At 45.7% G+C, this 13,906-nt stretch overlaps 1 protein-coding gene across 1 annotated transcript in view; it reads right to left on the minus strand.

Moving 5' to 3' along the window:
* Positions 1 to 3,131, minus strand: part of ISM1 (isthmin 1) — a 79,951-nt gene extending 76,820 nt beyond the window's left edge. The window contains exon 1 of the mRNA XM_008141099.3: positions 1,455 to 3,131. Within this exon, the coding sequence (XP_008139321.1) occupies positions 1,455 to 1,592 (138 nt within the window). The 5' untranslated portion in view covers positions 1,593 to 3,131. The remainder of the gene's footprint in view (positions 1 to 1,454) is intronic.
* Positions 3,132 to 13,906: the final 10,775 nt, after the last annotated feature.

Consider the following 13,906-nt stretch of genomic DNA (forward strand, 5'->3'; position numbering starts at 1 on the left):
TTGCATGTGTGCAAGGGTCACCTTGCTTTAGTCTATAACACCCTGGCAGAGAGAAAACTGGGTGTAATTCATCAAGAGTTTGGAATGTGTGAACTTTGGCGAGTTTCTTAACCTCTCTGAACCCCATTATTTATTTACTTATTTATTATTTATTTACTTATTTATTTACTTATTTGTTTATTTACATATTTATTTATTTACTTATTTACTTATTTATGTTTGGTGTGTGTATTCTGTAAAGGGGAGATAGTAATAATATAGTACCTCATTAAATCAGTTAGATTTTGTAAAGCACTTAAAACAGTAGCACAGTAAGCACTGTTTTAAGTGTTGAAGCGAATTCTCTCTTTAACAGTAAACTTTTCCGCAACAAAGTACATAAAGAGGCAAACAATGAATAAGAGACAACGATTGGAAAGTCCTTTGGAAACGATACTTATCTGGACATTGCAGAGCAAAGAGTTTTAGAAGGGCTAACTCGAGGAGGAGATTTTTAGGAGCCAGAGAATGCCCTCTGCTTTCTGAGGAAATCCCTGCTGACTTTTACCCCTGCCCCAAGTTGACAGCTGTCACATCACTAGATCCAAGGAAAAGCGCTTTCCAAGGTAGCAGCAGGCAATCCTTACCTGGGCAATCCTTTGTTAGGAAACCGAAACTCACCTTTTTATATGATGCCCACTTCGCCCACCCCCGCCCCCTGTCGCGACCCCCCCCCTCCCCTCCCTGGGCTCCTAGCTAAAATCGATCATCGTTACAACCCCATTCTCAAGGGGCAGAGCGCTAGGAAGAAGTCTTTGCTATAAGTTTAAAACCCTGAGTAACTCTGTCCCAAAGAACGGCAGGTGCCTAGACTTCGCGCCCTGCCCTTGGCCAAGACCGCACTCGGGAGCCTTCGTGAGGCCCACGCGGGACATCGGAGGCACCCACCGGGACCGCGCGGGCACAGAGAGGACGCCTGGCCACTCTCCTCGGGAAATTATTTCCCGACCTTCGGTATTGCTCTCGGAAGGGGCAGACTCACCAGGGCTCTCGTTCCCATACCCAGTTTGGGGATATTATCCTATAAAGTCTCTTTCCGCAACCTCCGCCCCTCTCCCCTCCCAGAGTAATAGTACTCGGCCCCTAAAGGGCAACCGAAGCCTGGCAGCCCCCCAAAGCAAACACACACGTGTTCCACACTTCCTCTGCCCTTTGCACGCCTCGCACCCCTGAGGTCTGACCTGCGGCAGACCTGGAGGAGCGCGTCCGTCAGATCTCAGCGCCAAGTCCAGCCTCCCGGCACGTAGTCCCGCTCCGCCTCAGCCTTAGACGGGTTGCCCCGGCAAAACTGCTGCCAAAACAGTTGCTCTCGGGTGGGGCGGGGAACCCGCCTCCTCGCATCCATCAGGCGCGAGCCCGGCACCCAGCTACAGGTCCCCTCTGCCGCGCGCGCCCCGCTCCGGCGCTGCACTCACCTGCAGCTGGGTCCCGCTGGCGTTGCCCGCGACGGCGTCCGGCCCGTCGGCAGCCCCAGTGCCGCGCAGCACCGTTATGTGCAGCGTGAGCAGCAGCAGTCCCAGCAGCAGCAGCAGCTCCGCCGCCAGGCGAACCATCCTCTTGAGACGCGCGGCTTTAGGACCCGGCGCGGCGGGCGGCGACGGCGGTGGCGCCGGGGGAGGAGGAGTCGGAGCTCCCGAGCCCGGCAGCGCGGCTCCAGCCTCGGCCCCCGCCGGGCCCCCGCTCCCCGGGCCCGCGGGGCCAGCGCTGGGCACGGCGGGGCGCGCCGGGCCGGGGGAGCAGGAGCCGCCACCGCCGCCGCCGCCGCCACCGCACCACGGCGGAGCCACGGCGGGGCCGGGGGCGTCCAAGCCGGCTGCGGAGCAAACCCCGGAGCTTCCCTGCAGCGGCGGGGACAGGGGGCTGCCCGGGACCCAGGCCGGGCCGGGGACCACCCGGCGGACAGGGGGCAGCGGGGGCGGCGGCGGGGCGGGCGCAGCCAAGCCCCCGAGCGCACATGGGCGCCCCAGATGTGGCCGCGGCGCCGCTGCTGGAGCTGGAGCGGCCGCCAGAGGAGCGCGGGGAGGAGGAGGAGGAGGAGGAGAAGGAGGAGGAGGAGGAGAAGGAGGAGGAGGGCTTCAGTGGCGGCCCGGAGTTACCTCCACGCTTGGCTCCCCCGCCCTGAGCCACTCACCCGACAAGCCACCTCACCTCCCCTCCTTCCCGGGCTACTTCGGGACCCGGGACGCGCCGCCTGGCCGCGGAGTGCTAGGGTGAACTGGCTTCAGATGGGGGCCCGGGGACACGGGGGTTGTCAGTATTTGGAAGTGACCTGGGCGCCCTTCCGGGGTCCGCGTCCAACTGCCGGGATGTGCCAAGTGTGCGCCACCTCTGCCGAAGTCGCTGTGGCCCGCGAGGGCACAGCCCTTGTGCGCACTGAAGCTCGGGGCTGTGGGTGGGTGGGGGTGCCTGAGCGAATTTAGAAACCTTTATTAACAAAGTGGAGTTGGAGTTGTGGTGATGGAGAACCGAGGGGGCGCAGGGCCAGCCAGGTGTCTGTCTGCAACTGTGCGCCCCGCCCGAAGCTGGCGCGCCTAAGAGAGGGGATGACAGAGTCGTTCCAGAAGGATCTTGACACTTGCTCCTGGACGGTGGGCCGCCCGCCTCCTGTGCACAGTTGCTCCTGCACCCGCGTGTCTCTCTGTAGAGCCTGGGAAGGGAGGCGATTCGGCTTCGCTGGGCGTGGGTCTGGTCCAGCGCGCAGGTGTCGCGGCGGTGAGCTGCTGGGGCCGGGCTCGCGGTTCCCGCGCGCAGAACTAAGGTGGACACTGCGGATAAATCTCAGCTCTGGCAGTCGCGGGTCTGGGGGCTCATCCCGGAGGCGCCGCGCCCGGAGGGGACCTGGGGGCTGCAGACGCACAGCCGCGGTTCCTGGGCCGCCGCCTCATGACCGCTCTGCAGCCTCGGGCTCCCGCGCGCCGCTCATGCCTTGCAGGGGTAGCTGGCGAGTGAAGGGGGCTTGGGTCAGGCAGAGGGCGCGGGTTCCTCTCCTCCGATGCAGGAACAAACTGGGTCCCTCGGTGGGCTCAGATCACTGCAGTGGCACCGCGCATTTCTCTCCCTCCGGGTATTGCTGTGGCTCCTGCCTTCCAGAAGTGGCTCGGAGTGGCAGGCGCGCTGTACGCCTGGTGCCTTTTATACTGAGCTCCCCCCGCCTCCCACCGGGTTTCCTCCTCCCCTCGGCGCCTTTGCCCGCCCAGCCCTTTCCTCTCCGCTTGCGGAGCCCTCCATCCTGGCGTTCGCGCACCAGCATTTCGCAAATTTCCAAGCCCATCTCGCACCCAGTGCCCCTGGGATGGGTCCTCCCGATTCTCCCTTGGTGACAGATGTTAAATAAACAAACCTTTCTGGCCGGTTTGACTTTCTCCCCCTCCGCCCGGATTCTGCCCTCTTAATCCCTGTGCTCCAAACTAAGGAAATATTCTTAATTCAACCACCTTTCAACGACTTTAATTGATTTTATGAACATCTTTATGCGCAAGACACCTCAGCCAAGTCTTACCCAAATTAAGACAAGAAACACCTTCATCATCACAAAAGTTCCACAGTCACGGTGGCATTTTGCAGAATTTAAATAGCAATGGTTGAGGTATGGAGTGCTGGTTGGGTTTATTTATGTCCAGGGAAGGAAGGGCTAGTTGCCACTTTAAAGATGCCTTCATCATCTTTAAAATTCTAACCAGTTCTAGCATCTTATTAATAAATTGGCAGCTGCTTATTAAGCACGAAATTTATTTTCCTTTTCAGTGTTTCTTTTTGTTTGTTTTTGGAAGGGGGCCGAGGGATGTTTGGAGGGAGTGCTTGCTTTGGATTTTTAGGCAGCCAGTCCTGTGAGGCAACTTACTGCAATCTCCAGGCTCTAAAAGGCCAATAATTGTCAACTAGAGCGCTGGGGGATCATTTGAAACCATAGACTGTCCGTGGTTCAGATGGGAGATCAAAGAGAGGATCCCAGCCGCTTTCAGATCCCACAAGGATCCTCCAGTGCGTTTTTTAATTAGAATCGCTTAGAGGGGGCGGGGCAGGAGAGTCAGCACAAGGATGGAATATATAAATTAAGATGGCAAACTAGACAGAGTTTAGGGCTGGCTCTAACCCCTGAGTGCCAGATTGTGAAGTGGCGCACAGGGACAAATGACTTTCCTATTGCCCGAGGCAGGCTGTTCTAAATTAGAATCCAGGCACTGCTGTGTCCTGCGTTTTCATCACACACAGTCCCCACATGTGAACCTCAACTGCCTCTCCTCTCATCTCAAGTTAACATTTTTGGATCCTAAGGAAAAATAACTTAAAAAAAAACTCTGGAAAGAAATCCTCGCAGTGAGTGTAAATTCTTAAAAATTTGTAAAGGGAGAGTTGGAGATCAAAGTCTTTGTAAGATGTTGTAAAAATTGTAAATTGATTTTTGGGGACAGAAGTCTTTATAAAATGTTGAACAAATGCACGAGTGACTGCTCTTAAAACTCCTTCACGCTGTGAGATCCAAATTCCAGGTGAGTTTATGTTCTAGTAAGCACCCATAACTAGTATCTGTAAATGCCCGGGCTCTGTGACTGAGCTGTCAAACCAGTCTGCCAGCACGGCTCTGCTTTTGAGGAGATGGGGAGCACGGGCTTACAATTTTTGTGGAAAAAGAATGACAAGTTTCAAAGCCTAAACAAATTAAGTTTCAAGTATATTTATGAAATGTTACCAATAGCTGATGAAAGTCTTAAAGATCCTACCTCCTTCAGCGTTCCAACAGCACCGTCCTTATGTCTTTATTATCGATCTTACTGCCTAGTAAAAAGTCTGATTGTATGTCTGTCTTCCCATCAGACCGGGATCATGTGGAACATGTCAGAGCGTATCTCCCACCCACACCCCACCCTCCACCCCTCCAGTATCCAGTTTTCTTCTTCCTGGGTTCACAGCTAAAGAAACATTTTTTTCAGCAACACTTGAGTCTAGGTGGGATGGTGAAGAATTCTGGTCCTTCTTCATCTGGCCATGAAACATCCTGAGTGACCATCTACACACAACTTCCTCTTTCCTTTCTACATGGCGAAGGAAGGACTCTGAGGTGTAAGGAGCCCTATTCTCTGAGCTATGATTCAAAAGAGAATGACTGGACCAGGAATGCCTTCACTTACCCTTGCATGGTGAGAAATAAAACTTTGTTGTTCAAGGCACTGTGATCTTGGGATGTTTGCTTTAGCAGCTAGTATCACCAGTCCTGACAAGTAGCACATTCTTCACGCAGGGACACCTGCCTTATCATTAACATATTTCTAGACCTGAGCACAAGGCCTTCCATCTAGTAGTTGCTCAATCACTGTTTGTTTAATGAATGTAATGACTATGGTCCTTATTTAGACCCTACTCGATGAATGAATTCTCTTGAGAGTGTTCCTACTATAAGTGGCTGACCTACAAATATTAACTCTTCTGTCATTTGACTGTACTATTCCCTCATAGATTTTGTCTTGTATTATTCATCAGTGGCCCCTTTATCTTGCAGACAAGATTATTTGACTGGAATATTTGGAGAAAGTAAAAATAATTAACACACCACAACACCTGTAGTAAATATCATTGAAGAGAACCTTATAGCAAGGATTTTATTGTTTTTACATTTTTTCCCCTAAAATCAGTTGCAGGGCAGCAAAGAGTAGTGTTAGTGCAATCTTTAAAATACAACTTTTTATAATATATATTATACTTTTAAATATATACAAAAGTAAAGAGAATAATATAATGAATTATTACAGACCCATAACCCAGCTTCAACAAAACTCAAGGCCAATCTTGTCTCATCTATATTATCATACACTTCCTCCCTCTGAGATTATTTTGAAGCAATTCCATGCATCATATAATAATTTCACTTGCATCTCAAAAGGTAAAGGTGAACTTCCCCAGGCTCAATGAAAACAAACTTAAACACATAAAAATGTTTTTAAATTAAACACATGCCTACTGTATGTGAGCTTTAAAACAGATTCGAGAAGTCAAACTAGAGATTTTTTTTTTCTGGGTGTAAAATGATTTACAGTTAGGGATTATGGTGGAGGCTGTTATGTGTTCACCAAAACTTGTTTTCTCTTCTTCCTGGACGTATTGATAAACTATATTTGCCAATATCCTGTGCATTTAGATACAGCCATGTGACTGGGTTCTGGCCACTAGAATATGGGTGGAAGTGATGTGTGTCATTTACATACCTAGCCCATAACAGTATCCTGTGCACGATCTCTCTCTTTTCACCTTGTCTGCTGGCTGGATGTTTCTGCCCTAAGTGGCCTTAGATCAATGATCAGCCTGGCTCCTAGGAGCAGAGCCCTTACCCCCGCCCTGCCTCTGCCCAGAACACCCTGGCTGGGCTATTGCGTGATTGAGAAATAAACTTTAAAAACGTTTGTGTTAAGCCACCAAGGTTTTGAGGTTTGTTACAGGAGCTTACATGACTCTCACAAATATAAGCTGGTAATGTTCTGGGAGGGAGGGTTGGCAAATCTTTTCTTTAGAGTGCCTGATAGCAAAGCTTTTTGTCTCTGTGGGCTTTGAGGTCACTGTCACAACTGCTCACCCCCACTGTTGCTGCTGCAGTGGGAAAGCAGTCAAAGAAAATACGTCAGCCAATGGGTGTGGCTGTTTTAATAAAACTGTGTCCACAGACAAGCAGCTGGACCATATGACTCGGTTTGCCAATCGCTGTTCTAACAGACTGACACAAGCCACCACCTCATCTCAGATGCCGTATGTGAAGGAATTATTGCAAAGTGGGGTTGGATGGATTCTACTTACTAGCCATGGAACCTCTCGGGCGAGTGATTTTACCTCTTTGAGTCTGTTTCCTCACCTCTAACTTGGAGCTAAGAATGTCTACTCTAGGGTTGTTGCGAAGTTCAAATATTACTCCCACAGTAGGACAAGGTGAGTAGGTCCAGTTCTTTCTGTCTATTGGATGAGGAACTCCGTATTGTGCGCCTGAGGAGAGGAGCGTGTCTGTCTCATTCATTCCTGAATTCACATAGCAGATGCTCCATAAATATTTGATCAATGGATGCAACTTTTAGAAAACTGCTGTAAGGAGTCTTAGAAGTAAACTCTAAGCCCTCAGGGAGAAATACAAACAAACAAAAAGCCCGAAGTGTTGTTCCATTAGAGTCCTTTGAACTATGAAGGGCTCACAGTGCTCAGAAGTGAGAAAATCACCACCCGGGAGGCTCAAAGGCGCTCTCAGGGGCTCCCACCCCTGCAGCCACAGCGAGGCTTGTGGGACACCTGGACCATCGCTTCCTGGTGCTCTAACTCACCCACAACACATGTGAAGATAGAGGGGAGGCTTGTGGCTCTTCACTTCGCCCTAAAAGCCCCTATATGTACAAAGAACCCAAAAGACCACTGTGTATATGGCCTGAAGAGGCGGAAAACCTTTATTCTGGAGTGAGGGATGTCCTTCCCAGGCACTGGCTGGAGGGGCAGGGAACTAGGACTGGCTTTTTGAAAAGGTTTGTGACAGTTCTTCCTTACGGGGCAGGGCCCTTTACTACATTTCCAGTGTGATATTGAAATAGGATGTCCTGCTAGTCACCTGACCTATTCTGCAAGTAGCTGGCCCTTGAAGACCTCAGCTGTTTCATAGAGGCCACTCTTTTGCTTTTGCATTGCTATACAGGCAGTCCTTGGGTCACATCCAAGATCCACCTACATAAGCACCTACGTCACTCACGTGGAGCACAGACACAGCAGTAATGAAGTGAAACAGTAAAAAAAATTTAAAAGAAAGATAACAATTCCTGACCTTTACTTGTGGTAAATAAATAATAAAATCATAAAGCACATATGTACATATGTCGAAATGATGAAACTTTTTTTTATATAAATAAATGGGAGATGGCCATGTAACCACGAAACCACTTACGTCAAGTCCGACGTAACCCGAGGACTGCCTGTACTTATTTTTGTGCAAATTCTGGAAAGCAAAATCTCAGGGACAGTTATTGCTGGAGGAGGAAAATGCATCATCATGATAAGATTGTATGTTATACAATATACTTCATATAAGTCCTTTTAAAACTCCGAAAACTAATTTCTAGGCAGGAAGAGAGCACATTGTTCAGTCAGAATTGAATCTCAGAGTTGGATGGGGCCTGTAGAGCTCACCCAGCTTCCTTTTACAGATGAGGAAACGGAGGCCCAGAGAATTAAGTAGACATTTTCAGTTTTGCAGAGGGACTTAGTGTCAGCACCAGGTTCCCCAACTCCCAAACCAATGCTCTTTCTATTTTTCAAGGTAAACCTTTAAAAATTAAAGTATGACTTACATATGGTAAAGAATACATGTCCTAAGTTTATAACTCAAAGGAATTTTTACTACTCGGATGAAGAAATAATATGTAACCAGCACCCCAAAAGCTAATTATCCAAATGTAACCAATATGATGGCTTTTATCACCATACATTGGATTTGACTTTAGAAAAAACTATATAATTTGAGTTTTATAGTACACGTATCCCTTTTGTATCTGGCTTCTTATGTTGTCTTCTATCCCTCTCCACAACTTCTATTTTGAAAATATTCAAAGTAACAGAAAGGGTGCAAGTATAATCGAATGAACACCCATACATCACTGGGGTCAGTTGTACAAATAGCCACAGTTTTTCCTTCATTGTATCACGGCCCCTTGCCACCTGACTTTGCAGCTTCTCCCACCACAATGTGGGGCATCCTCAAGCAGCCTGGCATGCTTTCTCTCTCTGTCTTGGAACTTTGCCACTTTCATATGAATAAGCCAGGGCTACCCTGCTGGAGGAAAAGAGACAGGGTCCCAGTCAACTGTAGCCAGCATCCAGCCTATGTCTAGAAGTAGATCCAGCCAGCTGACCTGCTGCTGATCAGAGACACACAAAGAAACCCAGCAGGGACCTCACAGAAACCACCCATCCGGGTGAGCTCAGCCTGAATAGCATGATTAGCTACATAAATGGTTGCTGTTGTGTGGGGTTTGTCATACAGTAAAAACTGATCATTCTACCTTTCACCCCAACTACTTCAGCATAGTTCTTCTAAGAATAAAGAGATTCTCCTACGTCATCACAATATAATTAGTTATCATGTTCAGGACATTTGACATTGATACAATAATATCTAATTTACAATCCATATTCAAAATGTTCTAATCATCCCTACAATATCATTTACAACTGTTTGGTTTTCTATCCAAGATTCAGGTGAGAATTACTGTATTTTAAAAACTGAGATATAATTCGCTTATTAGATTAGTTTTAGATATACTAGGTATATTAGGTTTAGGTAAATGATTCAACAATTTTATTTTATTTATTTATTTATTTTTAAAATAAATTCCTATTGATTTCAGAGAGGAAGGGAAAAGGAGAGAGAGATAGACACATCAATGATGAGAGAGAATCATTGATCGGCTGCCTCCTGCACGCCCCCCCCCCCACTGGGGACCAAGCCCCCAATCCAGGCATGTGCTCTTGACCAGAATCAAACCCGGGACCCCTCAATCCACAGGCCGACACTCTATCCACTGAGCCAAGACAACATTTTTACATATTGCAAAATGATCACCGTAATAAGTCTAGTTAACATCCATCACCATAAAATAGTCACTGTGCCATACATTATGTCCCCATAACTTATTTATCTTTTAACTGGAAGTTTGTACCTTTTGACCACTTTACTTATTGCACTTAATTGTCATTGTCATGTTTCTTTATGTCTGTCTTGAACAGTCTCCATCTTCTCCCCACATTTTACTTTTGGTGTCTGGTGTCATTAACTTTTTTTTAAAAAAAATCTAGGCCAGTTGATTTTGCAGAATGCCGTCAGTTTATACTTGCATGATTGCTTTCCCAGGATTAATGTTGGGCAGGATACTACCTGGATAATGTTGTGTTCTCAATGCATCACTTCACAGGTCCACGATGCCACTTCGCCCAGTTGTCGGGAACTCTCAAGGTGCAGAGTCTTGAGGCACTTTTATGAGGTTAAGTGGGAAGAGTTCTTAATGGAAAATATGTTGGGGTGTTATATTTTTCTTTTGTGGAAAGAAAGGAAACATGACTTCACCTAGTTTCCAGGAATCTACTCTACTTTATTCTAAGTTGTCAATCTTGTCCCATTCCTTCTGGACAGTGGGCTATGACTGTATTAGAGGGTGACTTTCCTCTATGAATCAGTTATTTTTTTATTTGCTCTCATAGAAAGTTGTTATCAATTCTTTCTTAATGATTCTTTTTGTGGTTGTTAGAAAGCTGGGCTTGGTGTAAAAAGGAGAAACAAATTTGTTATTAATCATAATTTTCTTCAGTGATTTAAACATAGTAAAACATTCACTTTATGATGCATTTTTAAGGCAAATAATCTAAATATATGTAGGAACATTTAAAAAGCTCAGTCAAATGAAGAAAAAACTCCAACAGATTGGAAATACCAACTCTTTTCTCACAACTAAAGGGCAGTTAAAATAATCTTTTTAACAGCTCCAGGTGAGGTTGTGTCTGAAAGAAAGCAAAAACTGGTAAATTTGCATTCAGAAGTGAATTTAATAACAGCAGTTCCTCAGCAGAAAAACATCAGACTGACAACTTGAAGTGCGGCATCAGAGATGTCTCCACTCAGAATAGTTTTGTGACTGACTGGTTCTCACATCTTTACTAATAAACACAAGATCTCGTCACCAATGCTTGTGGCAGGATTTCACAATGATTGGGGGTGGAGTACCTCATTTGTGAGCCAGATGTGTCCAAACTGAAATCTGAAGATTCTCACTTGGTAAACTCTAAACAGGATGATGAAAGTTACATGAGAAATGGCCTTGTGAAGGAATAAGCATGAAAGAACTGTTTACATATCCTTGGAGCTCAAATTTGGGTGGTTGTTATTTTACAAAGGGTGAGATTTTCCTTTATTTCCTGGTGTCTAACTTAGTTCTGAAATCATAGTTCAATTTTATCCATAAGCAGCAAACAAAAAGCAGTGTTTTGGAATAAAGATTTTATTGATTGGGAATATGAATGCCAAACGATACTTGAATGGGATGTTTTGGTTACTCACAAAGACTGAAGGATAAAGTGTTCTCACACTTTGTTTGGTGTTGTATATGATTAAACAACATGTGAGGGTAATATGAAACACAATGATATTGGAAATATTTTTATATATGTATTAGTCAGGGAAGGTAATTTTGGCTGTCATAACAGTCCAAGAATGTTCAATGTCTTAATACAATAAAAATTTATTTCTTGAAAATTTGAATATTTTGATTTTCAAAGGGAAGTCTTCCTTTGATTAAGGGACACAGGATTCTTTTATTTATTGGCTATGCATTTTCTATAACCTTCTTCCAGCAGACAAGGGAAGGGAGAAGAGTATATGGAGGCTTGCTTAGGAAGCTGTAAGGCCAGACCACATGCTATGAACTAAAGCTCAGTCATAAGGCCCCAGCCAACTGCAGGAATGACTAGGAAATATAGAATTCTCATGTGTTTAGGAGGAAACTAAAATGGGTATGCTAAACGCTCAATTTTTTTTTGCACATTGAATCACCTCTGCCAAAACACCGCTCATTTTCATCAGTATGTGAACAAAAGTATATAATGTCACGAGTGGACCAGAGCATGGGCCAACACATTTTTTTTCTATCAGGGCTAGAGAGTAAACATCTTTAGGTTTGTGGGACAGGAAGAAACATTAAGGACATCATGTATATAATAAGCATTTACTTATTTAGCTCGGAGGCTATACAAAAAGAGATAGTGTGCTGGGTGTGGCCTGGGGGCCATAGTTTGCTGACCCCTGGACTAGAGAAACTCTAAATTTTAGAGCTTAGAGTCTAAAAGGAAATAGTTGGCACTGCAGGATTTTCTGTTTCTCAGATTCTTTCCTAAGTGGATTTTGACTTTGGTTGAGATTTTTCAAATGACCATATGTATAAAATTATATGAGAATATAAACTTAATTGAGGTTACAAAGATTATGCAGAATAAAACAACAGTTACATTCTTAGGACATAGCATGTAAAATAACATTTATTATAAGCTAACAGTAATTAGGAAGTTATCTATATATATAAAAGCCCAGCGACCTGAACGGTGGAATGACCACAAAGACTGGAACGACCGGTGACTATGACGCACACTGTAACAGCCAACCAGCCTGATCTGGGCACCAATCGGCCCCCCTACCCCGACTGGCCCGGCCCCCAATTGGCCCCTAACACCCCCATCAGGGGCGGGGCCAGCCAGCCAACTGCCCACAGCCCCTCTCCCCCACCAGCCCAGCCCGATGGGCCCCTATTGGGGCGGGCCAGCCAGACCCCACCTGTGTGCGAATTTGTGCACTGGGCCTCTAGTATTTTATAATAATAAAGCTATATCCTATATAATAAAAGGGTGATATGCAAATTGATCCTAACGGCAGAGCGACCAGGAACGACCAGTCACTATGATGCTCACTGATCGCCAAGAGGCACACGCTCAATGCAGGAGCTGCTCCTGGTGGTCAGTGTGCTCCCACAGGGGGAGCTCTGCTCAGCCACAAGCTGGGTTGACGGCTGCGAACACAACGGCAGTGGCAGGAGCCTCTCCTGCCTCCTCAGCAAAACTAAGATGTCTGACTGATGGCTTAGGCCCCCAGGGAGTGGGCCTAAGCTGGCAGGTGGACATCCCCCGAGGGCTCCTGGACTGTGAGAGAGTAAAGGTTGGACTGAGGGACCCCCCCCCCCCGCAAGTGCACAAATTTTTGTGCAACGGGCCTCTAGTGTTATTATAAAAGGGTTCATTTCTGCAACATAATCCTCAGATACACCATGCTATTTTATTTCCAGGTCACTTTATCTGTAATGATTTTATTTAATGAGAGTCATCTAGCACTTCAGTTATCTCAAACACTCAGTTGTTGCTTTTCTCTTCGCTCTTCCTTCTTTCTCTCTCTTTTTTTTGTTGTTAATCCTCACCCAAGAATATTTTCCCATTGATTTTTAGAGAAAGTGGAAGGGAAGGGGAGAGGACGAGAGGCAGAGAGAGAGAAACATCAATGTGAGATACATCAATTGGTTGCCTCCTGCATGTACCCAATTGGGGCCAGTGATTAAGCTGCAAATGAGGTACATGCCCTTGACCTGGAATTGAACCTGGGGCCCTTTAATCCTCAGGTCGATGCTCTATCTACTGAGCCAAACTGGCCAGGGCTTCCTTCTCTTTTTGTTTTAGAATGGTTACTTTTCCTGTATATTGTATCACTGGGTAATAATATTAAGCAGATACTGGAGTCATGGAATGGTCCATGCAGAGCCACATAGATAGGTGTCTGTTTGGCCTGACCATATCAGTTCTGACCCATGGTATGGTGAGGCATAAGATTTTGTATATCATTTAGAATAAGAAAATATTACAAATCAAAGAAAGTACTGCAAAAATGTGGTTTATAATATAGGATTTCACTAACGAATAGAAGATACCTGTTGTGGCTTTTGATATTTTTTATCAAGCAGTTTTGTGACTCAAGTATTATGTTTTCACTGTTGAAAACATGGAAAATTATAAAAGAAGGAAATTGAAATTATACACATATTTATCACCTAAAGATGATCACTGTTAGCCTTTTGTATAATTCTTTTCAGTTTATATATACACAAGCACACACCAAACACACACACACACACACACACACACACACACACATACAGTTCACATACCTACGTTTTTACATAGTTTGGGGACATAATAGAAACCATATTGTATATGGTGATTAAAAATCTTCTAAGAGAAAACTTTTAATGGTTACAGAATATGAACGTGTATAAATATATCATAATGTACTTAGCCTAACCTCTATTTTTGAACACTTACATTGTAT

This window comes from Eptesicus fuscus, chromosome 12 (assembly GCF_027574615.1).
Source record: "Eptesicus fuscus isolate TK198812 chromosome 12, DD_ASM_mEF_20220401, whole genome shotgun sequence".
Lineage (NCBI taxonomy): Eukaryota > Metazoa > Chordata > Mammalia > Chiroptera > Vespertilionidae > Eptesicus > Eptesicus fuscus.